The sequence below is a fragment of the Rhinopithecus roxellana genome, chromosome 17 (genome assembly GCF_007565055.1).
Source record: "Rhinopithecus roxellana isolate Shanxi Qingling chromosome 17, ASM756505v1, whole genome shotgun sequence".
In the NCBI taxonomy this organism is placed as follows: domain Eukaryota; kingdom Metazoa; phylum Chordata; class Mammalia; order Primates; family Cercopithecidae; genus Rhinopithecus; species Rhinopithecus roxellana.
In genome coordinates, this window is record NC_044565.1 from 103594860 (window position 1) to 103617756 (window position 22897).

At 39.2% G+C, this 22897-nt stretch overlaps 2 protein-coding genes across 6 annotated transcripts in view; one reads left to right on the top strand and one right to left on the bottom strand.

Annotated features, from left to right (window-relative positions):
- PREPL (prolyl endopeptidase like) overlaps positions 1-5280 on the top strand; it is a 55327-nt gene extending 50047 nt beyond the window's left edge. For all 5 annotated transcript variants that reach the window (XM_010356515.2, XM_030920864.1, XM_010356516.2 and 2 more), the window contains 4 exons: positions 653-802; positions 1219-1342; positions 2172-2245; positions 2619-5280. In XM_010356515.2, the coding sequence (XP_010354817.1) occupies positions 653-802; positions 1219-1342; positions 2172-2245; positions 2619-2708 (438 nt within the window). In that variant the 3' untranslated portion in view covers positions 2709-5280. The remainder of the gene's footprint in view (positions 1-652; positions 803-1218; positions 1343-2171; positions 2246-2618) is intronic.
- SLC3A1 (solute carrier family 3 member 1) overlaps positions 3230-22897 on the bottom strand; it is a 46197-nt gene continuing 26529 nt past the window's right edge. The window contains exons 7-10 of the mRNA XM_010356519.2: positions 20118-20313; positions 11369-11536; positions 10127-10243; positions 3230-3847 (exon numbers count right to left, since the gene is read on the bottom strand). Coding sequence (XP_010354821.1) covers positions 3407-3847; positions 10127-10243; positions 11369-11536; positions 20118-20313 — 922 coding nt within the window. The 3' untranslated portion in view covers positions 3230-3406. The remainder of the gene's footprint in view (positions 3848-10126; positions 10244-11368; positions 11537-20117; positions 20314-22897) is intronic.

Consider the following 22897-nt stretch of genomic DNA (forward strand, 5'->3'; position numbering starts at 1 on the left):
TTCCTTTTTAAGGCTGAATAATATTCCATGTAATATTGTGTGTGTATACCACATTTTGCTTGTTCATTCTTCAGTTAATGGACACTTGAGTTGCTTCCACCTTTTGGCTGTTGTGAATATGCTGCTGTGAACATAGGTATAGAGATCTCTTTAAGACCCTGCTTTCAGTTTTGGGGATTATATGCCAGGAGTGGAATTGCTGGATCCTATGGTAATCTTACGCTTAACTTTTTGATGAACCACCATACTGTTTTCCATAGCAGCTGCCCCATTTTACATTCCAACCACCAGAGTATCAGGTTTCTCCACATCATTGCCAATACTTTTTTTTTTTAATGACTAACCATCCTAATTGGTATGAGACAGTAGCATGTATTGCTTTTATATAAGCAATAAAAGGTACTAAGCTAAAAATAAATATTGTGAAATTAGAAGATAAACCATTTCTTGTTATATAAGTATCATGTAAGGAGTCTGAAGACTGTAAAAGTAGGTTATAAATTACAGGCCCTGGTTAAGGACTGAGTATTCTAGCTCCTGGGAATCTACATGGCTTATTTTCTCTCATATCAGTGTGTATATTCATAAAATATAATGTTTTTCTGAAACTCACTTACCAACCTCTTACTTGAAGTTTCTTTGCTCTTTTTAGGCACCTTTCTTGGATGTTCTCAACACCATGATGGACACTACACTTCCTCTGACATTAGAAGAATTAGAAGAATGGGGGAATCCTTCATCTGATGAAAAACACAAGAACTACATAAAACGTTACTGTCCCTATCAAAACATTAAACCTCAGGTAGTGAAAGACAATTGCGTTAGACTATCCTGAATTTACATAGAAGATAATAAAAAAAAAAAAAAACTTATCCCAGCTGAAGCAAAAATAGTAGGAGCTTTAGAGATGTTTCTACTTTTGATGCCCAGATATCTTCAGCACCATCTCTGGTCATGCTCCATGTTTAATACCTTAGGGGAATAGACTTATCATCATGCCTTAATTACTAAATTAGCTAAGGTCCTTTAGTCAAGAAAAGGCTATTCCAGATAACAAGTAGTCTACTACTATAATACTGAGGCTCTCAAGATAGCAAGTGAGAAAAAGCATGGAGCACTTAGAGGGAAAAATTGGAGGTAATTATTTTTCATGGTCTCTATAGTGGAAAGAGACCATAAGAAATAATGTAAACTCTTTGTGCGTGTATTTTCTTTCAGCATTATCCTTCAGTTCACATAACGGCGTATGAAAACGATGAACGTGTACCTCTGAAAGGAATTGTAAGCTATACCGAGAAACTCAAGGAAGCCATCTCGGAGCATGCTAAGGACACAGGTGAAGGTAGGAGACCCCCTAGAAGCAGGGATCATGGTCAGACTATTACCCACAGCACACTGGCTCAGAGGAATATATTTCAGGCTGCAGCCAAATCATCTGCCCAGGATTTAGGGCAAACAATTATTTTTCTATGTTGACTCCCAGGTTAAAGTGTATGTAACTACATAACTATACGTCCACTGCCTCCCCTCTTTTTCAAAGGACAGTATTAAAATAGGCAGGACACAAAGAAAAAAGGAAATTTAAGAATCAAATATAACTTGGAGATGTACTGCCATACAATTATTAATTTATTTAACAATATTTATTGAGCCATTATTCTTGGGAATCTCTAAAAGACAGATTCTGAGATTTTTGTTTTGGGCCATCAGTGCCCAAACTGTTTAGCTGCTTGAATTTCCTCTAGGTAGCTGTTTCAGCTTTATGAGATAAGAATCTCTCCTTTTTGCCTTGAAACTACATGCCAAGTCAGTCTCCCTGTATTCATCTCCATTTGTCCCTCCCATCCATTGCTGTAGTTGGTGTTTTCAGGGCATAAGACTCTCAGATTCCACGGGGCGGGTTGATGATCTCCTGGGTTTCAACCTTCTCCATGTGGCACCATATAGTCTGTTCCATATGGTCTCTTCCTGCTTTCCCTGTGTCAGAAGTTTGTCTTCTGCTGCTTGTCCCCTCCCGGTCTTTTTGTTAATGATGGTGGTTTTTGCTTTTTATTCCTTTACTATTATTTGAACTGAGTACTCAAGGAAATGGGGAGAAATGGGTCTCGATCTAAAATCCCAAAGAAGATCCCATACAATCTTCTAATTGTTCTACATGTTAACTCTTTCAGGCTATCAGGCCCCTAATATTATTCTAGATATTCAGCCTGGAGGCAATCATGTAATTGAGGATTCTCACAAAAAGGTATGTTATTCAAGGCCCTCTCAGTGGACAGATTCCTGAACTAGATACATGTTGTTTTCAAGTTTTCAGTGGGTTTATGACAAAGCTACTTCACAAATGTCCTATCTCTGGGTGAGACCCAGGAGGGGAGGGAGGGACACTGTGTCAATCAGTGTCAATCAAGAGAAATGTCTCTCTCCTGTACTTGATAAGTGAACTGTTAAAGAAAATAATCTTAATTGTTGGAAGCCTTCTGCCTCTGCCCCAAATGAAAGTATTCTTGCCATAAATTGCTGACTTCAGGGTTAGGTAAAGATGGATAAAGAGAAGCTTAAACAGTGGCATTTTACTACAAAGGCCTTCTATTTTATTTTTTGTAATGTGTTTCTTTTAGATTACAGCCCAAATTAAATTCCTGTACGAGGAACTTGGACTTGACAGCACCAGTGTTTTCGAGGATCTTAAGAAATACCTGAAATTCTGAAACACTACATTCAACTGGGAATTGGAAATTGAAATATTTCATAGTCTTGGAGTTAGCAAAAAAAAAAAAATTAATAACTTGAGATTTTTAAGTTATTAATTTTTTAAAATGTGCTTCTCCATCTAAATTTTGCTTAGTCTACATCTTACTTGCTTATACTGTTCTCTCCATTGATGCACATGCCCATTAACCTAGGAAAGTAGTTTTTAAATCATGCTCCTTAGAAGGACATGGAGTAGAGGGAAGGGAAGGATTGGTGATAGCAGAACTCTAGGCCTCCCTTCCAGTCAGAACAGTTGAGCAGTTTACAAATCAGTGTCCTGCCTCTTTGCTAGCAAATGCTTTTAGACACTGTGGCAGTGAGTCATCCTCTAATTTCTATGACTGCATTTTAAGGGAAAAGATAAAATTCTTCCCCTTAAAATTCGTTAAAGTTTTTGAATAACCTGGGGTCCTAATGTGTTCTGGTCATCCGTGATTGATGCTATCTCAATAAAGTTATGAGCTCCTATAAGCGATAATTTACTTTTAAACGTTTTTTTCCAAAACATTTGAGAACCTTTCTTAAAGCAGTTACGTTCAAGCTACAGAAATATCAAAGAATGATCGTTCACCAAGCAGCATGCTGTACATGAAGCTATTACAAATGCTTACAATCCCAAAGAAACGCCAGTGTCTTCATCTCTTCATAAAGGTGCCTAACACGAGGTATACAGTATGTTCAATACACTGGAATAGCATGCTCGATTGGAAACAAAGCATCTATCTCTGAAAGCTGTTTGGCGATGAAGGAGATTCTTTGTGTTGTGTTCAAGGATGAGTCCCTCTCCCTTGTCCAGAAAAATACCACTTGTATCAACTTCACTGCCTTTGTTGGCAGAATTGGTACTTAACCTTATTCTCACTGTAGCGGGAAGGCCTGAAATCATATTCTGTAGATTTAACAGTGTTGATTCTCCAAAATTCAGAACCACGATAAAGATTCTGTCTATGCCATCCAGCTCTCTTGTGTACACAACATAGTGGCTGTCATTTCTCAAATGGCAAAACCAGCCCCTGTTGAGTAGCAGCTCATTGGCATGAAGTAGACTTAAGTCTTGATATAACTTCAAAGCCGATCGGGGCTGAGTCTTTTGGACCTATTTTTTAAAAAAAGTATTTACATAAGTGTTTGATTCTAAGAATTGTTTGTAAGTATTTTTAATATATTTTAAGGAGTTATTTACCCAAAACACTTGCTTCCATTTTGCCCCTTATAATTGCCAAATTGTAAGCATCAATAAGTAGGTAAGAACAATTTATATAAAAACTAATAGAAATGACAAATTCAGGGTTTCAGTTTGTCTGGGAGTCAATAAGTATGCACAGTGCTCTGCTACATTGAAGAGTTTCTGTAGAGACCAAATTTGACTCCACTTTAGGAATCCCAAAACAAATGTCCATGTCTAAGATGATGAATATTTAACTTGTGTAAAGTCACTGTGTGCTGCATTGTAACTGCCAAATGGCCAGAAGGAAAGCAACAGTGGACTTCTGAGGAATTTGGGTTTGTTCCCCTTTGTAGAATAATGTATAGATTGCTGTTGTGCGAAGATCACGTAACTTTAGCAGGCATGTATTTCTTGCACAGCTAATAGAAGAGAAAGTTGAAAAAAGGATGCAAAATAAAAAGCTGCCTTAGGTGAAAGTTAGAAATTGTAGATTTTTTTTTTTTTTACCATAATAGTATGTGTTCATTAAAGATGATTTGAGTTTATTTTACAGCTATATAAAACATACCTAATTTGATGATGTACTTCTAACATTTCATGCATTTATTTTATTGCCTACATAATATAGCCTCCATAAACGTTGACAAATGACAATATTCTGTTGAATGGTTGTACCATACTTAACCACACCCTTTCAATTTGACATTTGTGTTTATTTTTATTCCCCTTGCCCCATTTTTGTATTATTTAAGATAGATTATCAGAAAGACAGTTACTTTGTCGAAGAGTATGGTCACTTGATGCACAATGCCAAATTATTCTTCATAAGAGCTGTTGCCAAATCAGTGATAATGTTCATTTAATTGTACTCTTGCCAGCCATGTTTACCGGGGTGGTAGTTGTTATTGTGGTTGTTACTGTTCTTTAGGGGTGGGTTCCCAATATGTAGTCTTTAAATAATTATCTAATAATGAGTGTTTGAAAAAAATGTTTATTCTGTCTGTCAGGTACAAAGATATTTATGATACATGTATATGACTTGTCAAAGTTAACATTTTCTCTAGCCTTAGGTAATGCATGAAAGCACATGTTTCAGTGCCACTCACATAAGAAGTGCCCAGTAAGTGTTAGCTATTGTTGTCTACTTGAGTTATTACTTTCTAGAAGTATGTTGAAGTCTTTCTGTAATTGTGGATTTGTCGATTTTGCATTTGAATATTTTCTATATTTTGAAGCTGTTAGATGCGTATTCATGATTTTTAGTGGAATGTTTTATCAATTTTTGAAAATTGCCTTTGTCTCATATAATGCTTTTCATATTGAACTATATTTTGTCTGCTATTAAATATTTCCAAGCCTGACTTTTGTAATTTTATTTATTCAATTACAAGAAGAATACATACTATAAAAAGGTTTTCTTCAACACCTTTCCATAGCTTCACAATTCCCCTCGGAGACAGGCACTATATGTTCTTTTGTTTTTATGTATCATATAAAATGACACATTCTGTGTCTATGCAAACATGTTTACGTATTTTTCTTTACACAGTTGGTGACATGTTGCCATTCTATACTTTATTGAATACATGTTAGAAATGGTCTCATACCAATGTATATAGAGCTCTCATTTTTAAAAGCTGCATACTGGGCCCATAGTTGATGGAACTGGTTTTCTATTGATAAAATATTTAAATCACTCATTTCTCACATCTTCTATTCAAAACAAGTGTTACAGGCTGGGCAAGGTAGCTTAGGCCATAATCCTAGCGCTTTGGGAGGCCAAGGCAGGCAACCTGAGGTCAGGAGTTCAAGACCAGCCTGGCCAACATGGTGAAACACCATCTCTACTAAAAAATACAAAATTTAGCTAGGCATAATGATGTACACCTGTAATCCCAGCTACTCGGGAGGCTGCGGCAGGAGAATCACTTGAACCTGGGAGGTGGAGGCTGCAGTGAGCCAAGATCACGCCACTGCATTCAAGCATGGGTGACAGAGCAAGACTCTCAAAAAAAAGTGTTATAGTTGAGACTTTGAATATTTGTTGTGCACATGTTCACATACTTCTAAATACAAGTATGTAGGAATGGAATTATTAGGTCAAAAGAACCTCATTTTTTGTGTTCATAACTATAGCTGGGTTGCAAGCTTTCTATTTGCTTGCTCTGTTTTCATTTTAATTCTTTGTGTTTTGTGTTAGCAGTATCTCTTGTGTCTGTTTTTGTTATCTGAGTGGTTTTATCTTTTAATAGGCTAATTTAACCTATTCATATTTGTAATTATTGTATAATTAGACATAATTCTGAAGCCCTATTTTATTTGTAGTTATTGTTTGGGTTTTTTTCTATTAAGCTTTTTATTGGATTGACTGTATAATTCTAGTGTTCTTTGAAAATTTGAAAATGTTTATATTTTATGTGTTCCTTGAAAATCTTTGAAAATTTTTATGTCTGTCCTAATTTTACCATTAAAATTATGACCACTTTAAAATAATTTTTCTCAACATCTAGAACAATGCTGGCCAATAGAACTTTCTGTAATGCTGGAAATGTTCTATATCAGTGCTATCCAATATGGCAGCTACTGAGCACTTGAAGTGTTAGTATGACATGGAACTGATTTTTTTTTTTTTTTAATAAACAAAATCTCGCTCTGTTGCCCAGGCTGGAGTGCAGTGGCACGATCATGGCTCACTGCAGCCTCAACATCCTGGCCTCAAGTGATCCTCCCACCTCAGCCTCCTGAGTAGTTGGGACTACAGCTGTGCGTCATGATGCCCAGGTAATTTTTTTTTTTTAAATTTATGTGTTGCCCAGGCTGGTCTCAAACTCCTAGGATCAAGTGATCCTCCCGCCTTGGCCTCCCAAAGTGCTGGGATTATAGGCGTGAGCCACCATACCCAGCAGGAACTAAATGTTTAATTCTATTTAATGTAATAGTCACAGTGGTTAATGGCTTCTGAACAGCTCAAATCTAGGGTTACTTTTTCCTGTGCAAAGCAAACACTGCTCTCTTACTTGCTTGCTCCTGTGTGCCCTCTCCCACCCACACACCCTCCCTGCTAATATTTCCCATATAGAATCAAATCACTAAGATTTTTGTTCCAGAATACCTTGTTTTATATTATGTATCAAAAATTATTTAAATCAAGTTATATTATTTCCTTTTCCTTTAATACATTATATCGCTGTTTTAGATTTGTTATGTTTAGTTTTGTTGGATAGTCCCTTGACTATTCTTTCAGAAAGTGGCCATGCATGGTAAAATGTGGGTCCTTGCTTTTCCATCTCTATTTTGCTCTCTTACATGCCAGTTTGAATGGATATCGAATTCTAGGTTTAGAATTCAGTTTCCATTACAACTTTGAAGATAGAGTTCTAATGTGCTTCAATTGAGAAGTCTGATGCTAGTCCAATTCTCAACCCTTTTCTCAGGCAATCTGGTTTCAGGTTTGGTTTCTTTCTGAGTGGTTTTGGAGTTTTCTCTATCCTAGCTGTTCTAAAAGATAAAGTCTTCCTTTATCTCTGGATTATGTGTTTTATTTCTTTGTATGTTTCCTCCAGTCTGTTCTCCTGTGCAATTGTTGTTGCTGCATGTTGGAATTCTGTATCTATCTTCCATGTATCCCAATTTTTTCTTATACTCATTTCTTTGCCTTTTTCAGTGCATTCTGGACAAGCCTCTAGATAATTTTTCAGCACACTAATCAGCCCTTATGTTCTGTTTAATTTCATTGACAGTCTTCTACACTTCTGACATACCTAATCACTTCTTTAAAGAATGTCAAGGAGCTCCATTAAACAACAATCTACTGGGGGTATTTATACTTATATTTAAGTCTTATGTTTGCGATATTTTCTCTGCTTTCTACAGTGATCTGTCAGGAATGGTGTCTCCCTTTCATGGTCTTGGTTTTTCTCAGATACTGTGTGATTCTTGATCTGTTTGCTTTTGTGTTTTGACCTTCCTTGTTTGCCTGTCTTTGGTTTCCTGCCTCTCATAATGAGAAGCCAAATTAGGATGTGGGTCTGACTTGTCTTTAGGACATTGGGTTCTTTTCCTACTTGAAGGTGATAAGCTTGCTAGATTCCCACCTTTTTTCTCCTGGCCTCTGTGACTCTGAGCTTAGTAAAAGCTCTCCTTTCTGAGAGCATTCCACAATGAATTCTCGCCAGGGGACAGCGCTAGAGTTAGGTCTTGTTTTCCTTCTTTTCTTTCTTGATGCACTTGTAGAAGTTTCAGGCTTTGTTCTACTCATTCTCCCATGCATGTGATCACCAAACAGTTCAGGATTTTTTTTTTCCTTAGGGAAATTAAGCCACGGCCAATTGCAGGAGTTCAGGAAATTCCTACAGTGCTCTCTCCATTAGAACTGTTTTTCTCCTGTGTGCTTTAGGCTCCCACTTCTATTCTTTTTTTGTTTTGTTTTTTTGAGACGATCTTACTCTGTCACCCAGGCTGGAGTACAGTCGGGTAATCACAGCTTACCGCAACCTTGACCTCTTGGGCTCAGCCTCCTATCTGGGATGACAGGCACATGTCACCAGGCCCAGCTAATTTCCCTTTTTTTTTTTTTTTTTTGGCAGGGGCAGGGGGAAGGTAGAAACAAGGTCTCACTATATTGCCTAAGCTGGTCTCAAACTCCTGTGCTCAGACGTTCCTCTGGCCTTGGCCTCCCAAAATGCTGGGATTACAGGTGTCAGCCATGGTGCCCAGCCCTAATTTTACTTTATATATTTTAGAAATTACTTAAATTTTCTGTTCCTTTCCAGGGTCATTTGGATGTATTTTTATTCAAATGGCATTGTCTGGGATTTATGACTTAGTATCTCTCATCACTCATGATCATTTTTAAAGACTTTGTTAATCTGATAGAAAAAAAGTGCCATGGGCGTGGTAGCTCATGCCTGTAATCCCAACACTTTGGGAGGCTGAGGTGGGTGGATCACCTGAGGTCACGAGTTTGAAACCAGCCTGCCCAACATGGTGAAACCCTGTCTCTACTAAAAATACAAAAATTAGCCATACATGGTGGTGGACGCCTGTAATCCCAGCTACTTGGAAGGCCAAGGTCGGAGAATCACTTGAACCCAGGAGGTGGAGGTTGCGGTGAGCCAAGACCACGCCATTGCACTCTAGCCTGGGCAACAAGAGTGAAACTCCATCTCAAAAAAAAAAAAATTTCAGTTTTAATTTGCATTTTCTCCATCTTTGCTGGTATGGATTTTTATGTAGGATTTCCTACATATTGTATTCAGATTGGCCCATGGGAATATTTTAGACATAATGAAAATCAAGAGGCATTCAACCCAAAACACAAATGTTAAATATATTTTTTGTGTCTTCAAGACCTACAGCTATATAAAACAAAGCTTATACTGTCCAGGAATTCTCAGTGGTGTTTGTAGCAGGGAGCTGTGGGAGCAGGAGGGTTTGTGTGGCTTTCTATATCTGAATATCCTGGGGAGTTTCCTCAGATTACTCAGACTGGGATGGGGCATGGTGTGTGTGTGTGTGTGTGTGTGTGTGTGTGTGTGTGAGCGCGGCAGGGGGGTGGGGGTTGTGCTATGCATTTCTTAGCATTTCTTAAGTATCTCCATGTGGCATCTGTAATTTCATTTCCCCTAAATTGGTTTAGTTTGTTTTCCAGTGAAGTTTTGCCTACTGAATGACATTAGTGCTTGATCACTATGGGAACAGAAAAAAGGGCAAAAGCCAAAGTGGTATTAGTATGCCAGAGCAACCACTTTAAGGATCATGTATGGCTTCTGTTTCTTCAGAACAGTAGTGTGGATTTGAGCCTTGCTCTGGGCTGATTATCTCCTTCCTGCCTGCGTGGCTGCCTATCCACCCACCCGCCTCTCTCACTACCTTTTGAGGGGAAGAGAAGAGGAAGGGCAGCTGGGCTAGCTAAAAAGCTTCTATAAAATTTCCTTCATAGCTCAAAGGCCTTAGTAAAGGTCATTCCAATGAAGACTTGTATATTCTGTATGATACTTCACTTCATTTGGTAGATTTCTACCAGTTTGTATTTTCACAAAGGCATGATTTACAAACTCCTTACAAATTGAAAACTGCAAGGGAAGTCTGTGATTGATGTAAAGAGTATCTGTTAAAGTTTAGACACAATTCAGGGTGAGTGTGTACTTTCAGTAGAAACCCATTTCTTGTTTCTAAAATCAACATAAAATTTTCACTCATACTTACATCAACATTCACAGTGTGGTAATCTGAATTGGTGGGTAACCAGGTGTGACTAGCTTCAGAAAAACCAGCATTTGAACTGTTGTCCCACTGCATTGGTGACTTTGAGAGGAGAGTATTCTATGTCAAAAGACCAGAAAGGGAAAACAGTGGTTTGGTTATTAAAAGAAATGTACTTTGGTTCTGATTTACTTCATAATTTAATTCCCTGTAGTTCTTAGCTAGTGTCTGTACTCATTAGCATTTGTGATGAAAAGGCCTTAACACTAGGTACATAAACCAGTTTCACACTTTTAACTGGAAAGTATCTAATAACATTTTGAGTTTGAATAGATAATACTAATTTAACATTTTGAGTTTGAATAGACAATACAAATTGAATTTTAATACATGCTTGAAATCTTTGCTGCTTTTTCCTAAAAATCAGTAATACGGGATTTCAAAATATGCTATTACCAATATACATGACTTCTATGGTACAGGGATGGTGAATTTAAGAACACTGCCATGTACAAGTGAGTGTGAATTCTATCCTGCTCATTTATTCAGCCTGGTTATTGCTCATGAGTGCACACACACAATTGTAGGAGCTAATAGAAAAAAAAAAGCTTCACCTTAATCAAATATTAGGGAAACTGGATCTCATACAATTGAAAGCTAACCACGCAAATTAAAGTTGCAAGACAGTCATCTACACAGCAACACAATTCTGAAATCTGTAGCTACAAAATAAAAAATGCTTAACTTTGAGGCTGTGCACTGCACTTGATAACAGAAAAGAAAGGGTCCTTGTGCTATAGTCACCGAGACCAAACAGGACAAATGAGAACTAAAGAAATAAGTGTTCCTAACTCCACATTTCAAGTAGAGGGAAATGAATAATATTCTAGACTAAACCATTGGTCCTCCAGTTTTAGTGTGCCTCTCAACACAGTATTCCTGGCAAATAAATAAATAAATAAATAAATAAATAAATAAATGTTAATGTGCCTGTCAGGTAGAAAACATCTTTAAAATGCCCTCCCCAAGAAATTTAGTTGTGTGGCTCCAAAAGCATTTTTTAAATAAGCTCTCAAACCACCAAGAAAGCTGAGAATTCTTACTAACAGTAAGAAAGAAAAGCAAAGTAACCATAATTTTCAACAATGGAATAGAGAGATAGTAAGTTCTCTGATTTGGCAAAAAAGAAAAAATGAGTACTTGGTTTTATAACTGTGATGAATAGTCAAGTTGTATTCAACTTACAGTATCATAGCTTTCATTGAGATTTATGGCTACAATATTTCCCATTCCAATTTCTTCTCCATAGTAAGTTATAGGAGTTCCAGGCAGTGTGAAAAGAAGCATGTTCATCACGTTGACATACTCATTCCCCAAACGAGAAGTCAGCCGGGAACTGTCTGGTCCGCCAGTCTGAAAGGCAGATATTTTTAAGAACACAGCTCTATAACACAGTTTTCTGAAAGATTTACCCTATTTCACAGAAAGTTCACCAGGTAGCAAAACAAAGTAGATGTGGTACCTTGTTACTAGCAAGCCTGGACTTGAGTCCTAGGCCTGCTATTTGCTGTGTAACTGACTAATTTATTATCTTGGCCACTGATGAGCAAGAAAAGAGTGGTAAGAATTTACAATGATATTGCAAATAAAACTCAAAGGGTACATAGTCATATTTTCTCATATCTGGATAAGAGAATATTGACAGGAAAGGAAACAAAACTGTTGCAGAGAGCAAGACCATGGAACAAGGTGAAAGGACAGGCATGAGAGACTTCTGATGTGTCCTCTTTTTAAAAATTGTTTTGACTTATGAACTATTCAGACAAAATTTTTAAAGTAAATCAACTTTTGGAAAGAATTTACATAGTCCAAGATGAAATGTTATAAAGTGTTTTCTATTTGTAAATATATTTCCATGTTAAATGTTCTAGCCCTTATTTAAATAAGAGTTTGTTTAAATAAGAATTTATTTCAATCACCTGACAACTCTCCATAACCCACAACTCAAACCCTCATGTGCATATGCTGAGCATGGCACTTTCCGTTTTAAAAAGTACTTTCACACCTATATTTCCCTCCTTCACACAACAGTGCTAGCGAGTACTATCTCCATTTTACAAATGAGGAAACAAGCTCTGAAAAATTGCATCATTTATTCAAGTAGTAGTATGAGACAGAACTAGTGTTTGAACTTGAGTCTTAGGACAAGATTTAATTGCTACAATTCAAGAAATAGGAGGTTGCCTTTTTTTTTTTTTTTACCTTCTTAGGATGTATGAAAATGATCTTTATAATTATGTTTTTATAGACCATTATGAAGTATTTTTCTATATTTATGGCCAGGAAATTAGGTCAATTTTTGCCTCCATCCTTTTATTCTTTTCTCTATCATGAGATCTTCTGACAAGAAACCCTTTGATTTCTCAAGCCTTCTGGACATAGAGCACAACGAACACTGGGAGAGGAAGAATGTGATTTCCAGAATTGTCATACTACTTAAAATGTCCAGTTTTTAACAACAAATATACAAAACAGGCAAAGAAAACAGGAAAATATGGCTCATATAATGGTGGGGGGAGTCAATAGCAAATGTTGCTTAGGAAGACCAAACATTGGACTTACTAGACAAAGACTTTAAACCAGCTAATATTTTGATATTCAAAGAAAAAAGCTGTGTCTAAAGAATTTAAAGTATATGAACAGTTATCAAATAGACAATAAAGAGAAATTATGAAAAAATAAAAAATTTAGAGTTAAGTACAATAGCTAAAGTGAGACATTTACTAGAGGGACTTGACAAATTTGAACTAGCAAAGGAATCAGAAAACTTGAAGACAGGTCAATTGAGAGTATATGGCCTGAGAACCAGAAAGAAAAAATAGCGAAGAATGAGGCCTGGCACTGTGGCTCCCACCTGTAATCCCAGTGCTTTGGGATGCCAAGGCAGGAGGATTGCTTGAGCCCAGGAGTTCTAGACCAGCCTGGGCAATATGGTGAGACCCCATGTCTCCAAAAAAATTAAAAATTTTGCCAGGCATGGTGGCATGCACCTGTAGCCTCAGCTACTCAAGAAGCTGAGATGGGAAAATTGAGCACAGGACATCAGGGTTGCAGTGAGCCATGTTTACACCACCGCACTCCAGCCTGGGTGACAGAGCAAAACCCTATCTCAGAAAAAAGAGCAGACTCTCAGAGACCTGTGGGATACTATCATGCATACCAACATATGCAAAGTGGGAATCTCAGAAGGAGAGAAGGGAGAGAAATGGTCAGAAACAATATTTGAAAAAATAGCCAACAACTTCCCAAATTTGTTTTAATATTGTGTATCTAAGAACCTCAGTGAACTCCCAAGTAGGACAAAATTTTTAAAAACCCACACTTAGACATATCAGTCAAACCGTTAAAAGACACAATCTTTAAAGGAGCAAAGAAAATTGGTATATCACATGTAAGGAATCTCAGTAAGATTAGCAATTGACTTCTTAACAGAAACCATGGAGGCCAGAGGGCAATGGGATGACATATTCGAACTGATGAAAGAAAGAAATGTAAACCAAGATTTCTATATCCAGCAAAACTGTTATTCAATAATGAAAATAAGAGATACCACTTCATATGTACTATGATGAGCATAATTTTTAAAAACAAGACAGAAAAGTGTCAGGATGAAAAGAAATTGGAACCTTCGTATATTGCTGATGGGAATGTAAAATGGAGAAAATAGTTTGGTAGTTCCTCAAAAATCAGAGAAGTATTATATGATCCAAGGCTGGGCACAGTGGCTCACACCTGTAATCCTAACACTTTGAGAGGCCAAGGTAGGAGGATCACTCGAGCTCAGGAGTTCAAGACCAGCCTGGACAACATGGCGAAAACCCATCTCCAAAAAAAATACAAAAATTAGCCAGGTATGGTGGCATGCACCTATAGTCCCAGCTACTTGGTGGGAGCTGAGGCAAGAGGATTGCTTGAGCCCAGGAAGTCAAGGCTGCCATGAGCCATGTTCACACCAGTGTTCCAGCCTGGGTGACAAAGTGAGACCCTGTCTCCAAAAAAAAGGCTGGATACGATGGCTTATGCCTGTAATCCCAGCACTTTGGGAGGCCAAGGCAGCAAATCACTTGAGGCCAGGAATTCCAGACCAGCCTGGCCAACATGTCAAAACCCCATTTCTACTAAAAATACAAAAATTAGCCAGTCATGGTGGCACATGCCTGTAATCTGAGCTACACAGGAGGCTGAGGCATAAGAATTACTTGAACCCAGAGGTGGAGTTTGCAATGAGCCGAGATCATACCACTGCACTCCAGCCTGGGTGATAGTGAGACTCAAAAACAAGACAAAACAAGAAAGAAGTATTATGTGACCCAGCAATTCCACTCCGTGGTATAGATCCAGAAGAATTGAAATCGGGGGCTTAAACAGATACTTGTACACCATTGGTTTGTAATATTATTCCAGTAGCCAAAAGAAGGCAAAACCACAAATGTCACCAACAGATAAATAGATAACATGTGTTACATAGGTACCATGGAATGTTATTCAGTCATAAGAAGGAATAAGATGTGATACATGCTATTGTATGTATGAAGGGAACTTGAAAACATTAAGCTAAGTGAAATGAGGCAGACACAAAAGGACAAACATTGTTATGATTCCACTTATATGAGGTACCTAGAATAGGCAAATTTCTCGAGGCTGAAAATAGAATGGAGGATATTGGGTTAGTGGTGGGAGTGAGGAATTACTGTTTAATGGGTACAGGTTTTCTGTTTGGGATGATAAAAGTTCTAGAAACATAATGGTGATGGTTGTACAACATTTTGAATGTATTTAATGCATTGAATTACACACTTTCAAATGTTTAAAATTATGTTTTATGCATATTTTGCCATAATTTTAAAACAACAAATTCCTCAGGAGGCTGGGCACAGTGGCTCACACCTGTAATCCCAGCACTTTGGGAGGCCGAGGTGGGCGGATCATGAGGTCAGGAGACTGAGACCATCCTGGCTAACACGATGAAACCCTGTCTCTACTAAAAATACAAAAAGTTAGCCGGGCGTGGTTGCAGGTACCTGTAGTCCCAGCTACTCAGGAGGCTGAGACAGGAGCATGGCGTGAACCCGGGAGGCGGAGCTTGCAGTAAGCCAAGATCACGCCACTGCACTCCAGCCTGGGCGACAGAGCAAGACTCTACCTCAGAAAATAATAATAATAATAATTCCTCAGGAATTCACAATAAACTATTAGAAACGAAAAACAAGTTCAGCAATGTTATAGGATACAAGATCAATATACACAAATCTATTGTATTTCTATACACTAATAATGAAGAATCCAAAATTGAAATTAAGAAAACAATTCAGTTTACAATAATATCAAAAGAACAAAATACTTAGGAATAAATTGAACAAAAGGTGTAAGACTTATACAATGAAAAATACAAAACATCATCGAAAGATCTAAATAAGATACATCTGTGTTCATGGATTAGCAGACTTAATATTGTTAAGATGGCATGACTGCCAAAAATGATGAACAGATTCTGTGCAATCCCTATCAAAATCCCAGTTGGCTTTTTAAATCCCAGTTGGCTATTCTAAAATTTATATGGAAATCCTAAAATTTACATGGAAATATAAGGTACCCAGAAAAGCTAAAACAATCTTGAAAAATAACAAAGTTGGAGGACCCATACCTGTCTATGTTAAAACTTACTAAGCTACACCAACTCAGGGTGTTCAGGCATAGAAACAGACATATAGATGAGCAGAACTGAGGTCTGGAAATCTAATCAACTGATTTTCTTTTTTTGTTTTGTTTTTTATATATATATATATATATATATATATATATATATATATATATATTTTTTTTTTTTTTTTTTTTTTTTTTTTTTTTTTTGAGACGGAGTCTCACTCTGTCACCCAGGCTGGAGTGCAGTGGCGCGATCTTGGCTCACTGCCAGCTCTACCTCCCGGGTTCACACCATTCTCCTGCCTCAGCCTCAGTAGCTGGGCTACAGCCGCCTGCCACCACACCTGGCTAATTTTTTATATTTTTAGTAGAGATGGGGTTTCACTGTGTTAGCCAAGATGGTCTCGATCTCCTGACCTCGTGATCCACCCGCCTCAGCCTCCCAAAGTGCTGGGATTACAGGCGTCAGCCACCACGCCCGGCCTTATTTTATATTTAGAGATGGGTTCTCACTCTGTCACCCAGGTTGGAGTTCAGTAGTTGATGATCATGGCTCACTGCAACCTTGAACTCCTGGGCTCAACTCCCACCTCAACCTCCCAAAGTGCTGGGATTTCAGGTGTGAGCCACCATGCCCAGCCTACAATCAGTTGAGTTTTCAACAAAGATTCCATGATAATCCAATGAAGGAAAGAATAGTCTTTTTAGCATGTGGTGCTGAGATAAATGGACCAGGCAGTAGTTTCTAATATAACACTAAAAGTACAAGTAACAACAACAACAAAATTGGACTTCATAAAAATTAAAAACTTTTATGCTTTTTGAGGGACGCTATCAAGAAAGTGACATGAAAGCCCACAGAATGGGAGAAAATACTTGCAAATCACCTATCCAGTATATATCAGGAATTCTTACAACTAAACAGTAAAAAGATAACCAAATGTAATTATAGGCAAATAATTTGGATAGACATTTCTCCAAACAGGACATACAAATGTCCAATAAGCACATGAAAATACCCTCAACAAAATTAGCCATCAGGGAAATGCAAAAAATAAAATAAAATTACAATGAGATAACAACTTGACACTCAGCAGGAAGGCCATCATCACAAGGCTTGATGAGATGTAGAAAAATTGGAACCCTTGTAACATTGCTGGTGGGAATGTAAAATGGTGTAACTACTTTGGAAAACAGTTTGGCAGTTCCTCAAATAGTTAAATGTAGACTTACCATATGCCCAGTGGAGCAGTTCCACTCCCTGATATATACCAGAGAGAACTGAAAACATGCTTTTATAAAAACTTGTACACAAATGTCCATAGCATCACCATTCATAATAGTCCAAAAGTGAAAACACACATATGTCAATTCATGAATGGATAAACAAAATGTGCTTTATGGAAGTTATTATTCAGCCATAAAAAGGAACGATGTACTGATACGTACTGCAACATGGATAAACCTTGAAAACACCATGTTAAGTGAAAGAAGCTAGACACAAAAGGCCCATATTGTATAACTTCATTTACATGAAATGCCCTGAGTAGGCAAATCCATAGACACAGAAGGTAGGTGAGTGGTTGCCAGAGACTGAGGACAGAGAGGGAGGGGCCATGCGGAGTGATTACTAATGGGATATGTGGTTTCTTTTGGGGGTGATGAAAATGCTCTGGAATGAGATGTTGGTGATAGTTGCATAATTCTGTGAATATACCAAAAATCCACTTAATTATATACTTTAAAAACGGTAAATTTTGGCTGGACTCGGTGGCTCACACCTGCAATCCCAGCACTTTGGGAGGCCGAGATGGGTGGATCACCTGAGGTCAGGAGTTCGAGACCAGCCTGGTCAACATGATGAAACTCCGTGTCTCTACTAAAAATACAAAAAAAATAGCTGGGCGTGGTGGTGGGCACCTGTAATCCCAGGTACTCTGGAGGCTGAGGTAGGAGAATTACTTGAACCCAGGAGGCAGAGGTTGCAGTGAGCCGGGATCATGCCACTGCACTCCAGCCTGGGTAACAAGAGCAAAACTCCATCTCGAAAAAAAAAAAAAAAAGATAAATTTTATGGTATGTGAATTGTATGTCAACAAAGTTGTTATTTTAAAATTGTAGTATAGTTTTAATACTGACATTTAACAAATTAAAGCTTTTACCATGGCTAAATGTGAGCCTCTTTCCCCTCACCGGACGGAGAAAGGCTCTGGCAATGGAAACACACATTCCTGCCAATTAAAGCATCAGAAAAGATTGAAATAAGCTTAATCATGGTTCACAGATTCTGCCAGTGTTTTTCTGCCTAGGCTGCATTTTCTCCTTTATCCTTTCAGGTTTTCATCAGGCTGTGTAAGATAGCTGGCAGGATCTGTGCATAAAGTATCAAAATCATACCACTTTTCAGGGCTCAGATCAAACCTACAAGTATTGTGGGGGTACCACAGAAGATATTGACTAGTGTAAGGCAACTCGCTATACAAGAGCAACTCTCTCTGTATATAAGAGAAGGCACAGCTTTGGTAAATCGCTGAACTGCATAAGAATAACAGCACCAGCAACAAACAAACCCTGAGCACCTCAGTGTGAGGTGGGCACCATGCTAGGATGCTGGGAACCTGCCTCTGCCCTTACCCAGTGCACAGTCTAGTGGGGAAAGCAGACATCATGGAAGTGTGTGAACTTTAAGGAAAGGGAATGAAGGGGTGCTATAGTATACAGTAGGTAGACCTGACACCTCATTTGGGGGCTCCAGAAGGCTTCCTGTGTTGACACTTACCTGAGACCTAAAGGATGAGACCACAGAAACAGCCTAAGGTGGTAGAGATACAGAGAGATGGAATATTATCGAGACTAAAAAGGTGTTTTAGAATTTACATTTATAATATATTAAAGAAAGGAAGGGCCAGGAGTGGTGGCTCATGCCTATAATCCCAGCACTTGGGGAGGCCGAGACGGGTGGATCACAAGGTCAGGAGTTCAAGACCAGCCTGAGCAACATGGTGAAACCCGTCTCTACTAAAAATAAAAAAATTAGCTGCGCATGGTGGTGTGCACCTGTAATCCCAGCTACTCAGGAGGCTGAGGCAGGAAAAGTGCTTGAACCTGGGAGGCGGAGCTTGCAGGGAGTCAAGATCGCACCACTGCACTCCAGCCTAGGCAACAGAGGGAGACTCCATCTCAAAAAAAAAAAAAAAGAAAGAAAGGAGGGTTGCTTTTATATGCGAGAAAGAAACTTCCATTTTGTTTCAACCACTGTTACTGTGGGACTTTGAAGCAGCAGGGCTTACATCGATAATACTACAAACATCTTACAGAGGGGCCTAATGTTGATCTCTGACTCAAACTCAAAGACAGAAAGATCAGATCAGGAAAAGCAACCCTGACAGGTGTGGAAGTGAGAATACTGGTTTGTTACCACAGGTATGTATCACTGTATCTTTTGTTCTTTACTGAAGTAATATATTGCCAGTCTTGAAAAATGTTAGTGCCGGGCATGGTGGCTCATGCCTGTATTCCCAGCACTTTGGGAGACTAAGGTGGGCAGATCACCTGAGGTCAGGAGTTTAAGACAAGCCTGGCCAACATGGTAAAACCCCACCTCTACTAAAAATACAAAAAAATAATTAGCCAGGCATGGTGGCATGCGCCTGTAGTCCTAGCTACTCAGGAGGGTGAAGTGGGAGGATTGCTTGAGCCTCAGAGGTTGAGGCTGCAGTGAGCCATGATTGCACCATTGCACTCCAGCCTGGGTGCAGAGTGAGACCCTATCTCAAAAAAAAAAAAAAAAAAAAAAAAAAAAAAAAAAAAAAAAATTGTTCTGAAGAGTGTAGTGCAGAAGGTGGAGAAATTCTTTCTCTGAGAATCTCTGTAGTTTAAATGCTTTTTGCAGTGCCTTCTACCTCACAAACTGGTGTTTTGTCACAGTTTTATGTTGCCCTGAATTGCGGTGTACCTCTTTCCACACCTGAAATCCTCTTTCTTCCCATTGACATCATAAACTCTGGGATATGTGGGGAGAAATTATTTTTTGATATCCATCCTCAAAAAGCCTAGCAGTGTTCTGAGCATAGACAAGCACTCATTCAATATCCATTCCATTCAGTGGGCAGTGTCTCTCCCTTAACAAAAAGAACCTGGCAGAGGTTGGGACAGGCCTGGCCACTGAACAATCATGAAATAAGGCAGAGGTGATGGTCACTTAGAGACAAAGGTCCATTGTATTTTAGAGGTAACTAGACAGCAAAGGCAACAGCAGCACATTATGTACTGTGCTGGCATGAGGACTTACCATCCAATTAGGCCATTTTCCTTCTGGCATGTTTTCCATCCAGGATGTGATAACCTCATACACACTGTTCCCAGAAACAGTGTCTAGCATGGTGAGGTAATTGTTGAAGGGAAAGTCGGCTTCTTGGATAAATGGCAATCCATAGTACATCACGGTTCTGTCAATAGTTTCTGCATAGGCTTCAGTCCCCATGAACCTGTAAGAGTTGACAAGGTTCAGTGTCATCAGGGCCTGTCAGAAGACTGGGAAGGCGCTCCACAGCTGCTTATCTTGCATGTACAAGATGTAGGGGCTGAATGCACACCATTAACCATACAGGACTAGCACCTTCTAGAAAGCATAATCAAGCTGTCACCAAAGGTTAGACTGGATTAAGAAAATGTGGCACATATACACCATGGAATACTATGCAGCCATAAAAAAGAATAAGTTCATGTCCTTTGCAGGGACATGGATGAAGCTGAAAACCATCATTCTGAGCAAACTATCACAAGGACAGAAAATAAAATACTGCATGTTCTCACTCATAGGTGGGAACTGAATAACGAGAACACATGGACACAGGGTGGGGAACATCACACACCGGGGCCTGTCAGTGGGTGGGGGGGCTAAGGGAAGGACAGCATTAGGAGAAATACCTAATGTAAATGACAAGTTGATGGGTGCAGCAAACCAACATGGCACATGTATACCTAAGTACCAAACCTGCACGTTGTTCACATGTACCCTAGAACTTAATAAAAAATAATACAAGGCAGAAAAATCTCCCCCCTCAAAAAATGAAACACATTTGAGTGCCAGGCATGGTGGCTCACACCTGTAATCCCAACACTTTGGGAGGCCGAGGCAGGTGGATCACTTGAGGTCAGGAGTTTGAGACAAACTTGGCCAACATGGAGAAACCTTGTCTCTACCAAAAATACAAAAATTAGGTGTGGTGTGGTGGTATGTGCCTGTAATCCCAGCTACTCGGAAGGCTGAGGCAGGAGAATCACTTGAATTTGGGAGATGAAGGTTGCAGTGAGCCAAGATCGTGCCACCACACTCCAGCCTGGGCAACAGAGTGAGACTCTTAAAAAAAAAAACACTGGATCTCAGTCTATATTGGTTTTGAGACAGTTTCGCTCTCATTGCCCAGGCTGGAGTGCAATGCTGTGATCTCTGCTCACTGCAACCTCCACCTCCCCCTGGGTGCCAGCGATTCTCCTGCCTCAGCCTCCCGAATAGCTGGGATTACAGGTGGCCACCACCAAGCCCAGCTAATTTTTTTTGTGTTTTTAGTAGACACGGGGTTTCACCATGTTGGCCAGGCTGGTCTCAAACTCCTGACCTCAGATGATCCGCCCGCCTCAGCCTCCCAAAGTGCTGCAATTATAGGCATGAGCCACCACGCCCAGCCTGTTCTTTTTTTTCTAAACCTAGAATCCTAGGAGAAATAATCTCCTAGAATCAAAAATCAGTAACATCCTGACACTAAAACTCATTGACATCCATGAAGACTTTCTTTAGCAATTCTCATCACTCCATTTAGAATCTGAAGTTTATGTCTGCAAATAAGGTGAGGTATTTTCTCCAAAAGAACTTCCCCTTGTATTTGAGTCCCTATAAAGTCTTGCCTTATTATTGGTGTGCACTCTCAAACACTGATGAAGACCCATTCACCTGAAATGACTCCGATCAATGCTGACTTTAGCTATGTGAGGCAGCATATTTATGGATAAGTGCATGGTCTCTGGAGCCCAACTGCTTCAGTTCCAATCCCATAGTTGCCACTCCTACCTGTGGACATTACCTGCATGCTCAGAACCTCAGTTTCCTTATCTATAAAATGGAGACAGGAATCGGAGTACCTACTCTAAGGAGATGAAATTTAATTCCTTCCTAATTGATTCTGTTGGGTGATCTATATAAACTTAATGATGGGTAATTTTATTGAGTATTTATTATGATCCAGGCACTACTTTAAGTACTTTATATACATTATTTAATCTCACAACAGCCGTATAGAGCTTACTGCTATCACTTTTTTATTGATGAGAAAACAGACTTATATTAATTAACTGGCCCTAGATCACACAGCTACAGAGCAGGACTCCTTCAGACCTACCTGATTTCAAAGCTGTGGTCCTGATACTTTAGCTGAAACATGTGGATTCATACTGTACAAGGAAACTACATATCCAATAACAATGATAAAAATAATACTACAGAGAAGGAGCTGGTATTTTTTTTTTTCTTGAGATGGAGTCTTGCTCTGTTGCCCAGGCTGGAGTACAATGGCATGATCTCAGCTCACTGCAACCTCCACCTCCCGGGTTCAAGCAATTCTCCTGCCTCAGCCTCCTGAGTAGCTGGGATTACAGGCATGCACCACCATGGCTGGCTAATCACTGTAGTTTTAGTAGAGGAGGGTTTCGCCATGTTGCCCAGGCTGGTCCCAGACACCGTCAAGTGATCTGTCAGCCTCGACCCCCCCACCCCCACCCCTCCCCACAGTGCTGGTATTACAGGCATAAGCCACTGCACCCAGCTGGAGCTGGTTCTGTTTTTTTGGTTCTTATTTTTATTTTTATTTTTTTTGAGATGGAGTCTCGCTCTGTTGCCCAGGCTGGAGTGCAGTGGCACAATCTTGACTCACTGCAACCTCTGCCTCCCAGGTTCAAGTGATTTTCCTGCCTCAGCCTCCCAAGTAGCTGGTATTATAGGCGCCCACCACCAGGCCCAGCTAATTTTTGTATTTTTAGTAGAGACAGGGTTTCACCATGTTGGCCAGGATGGTC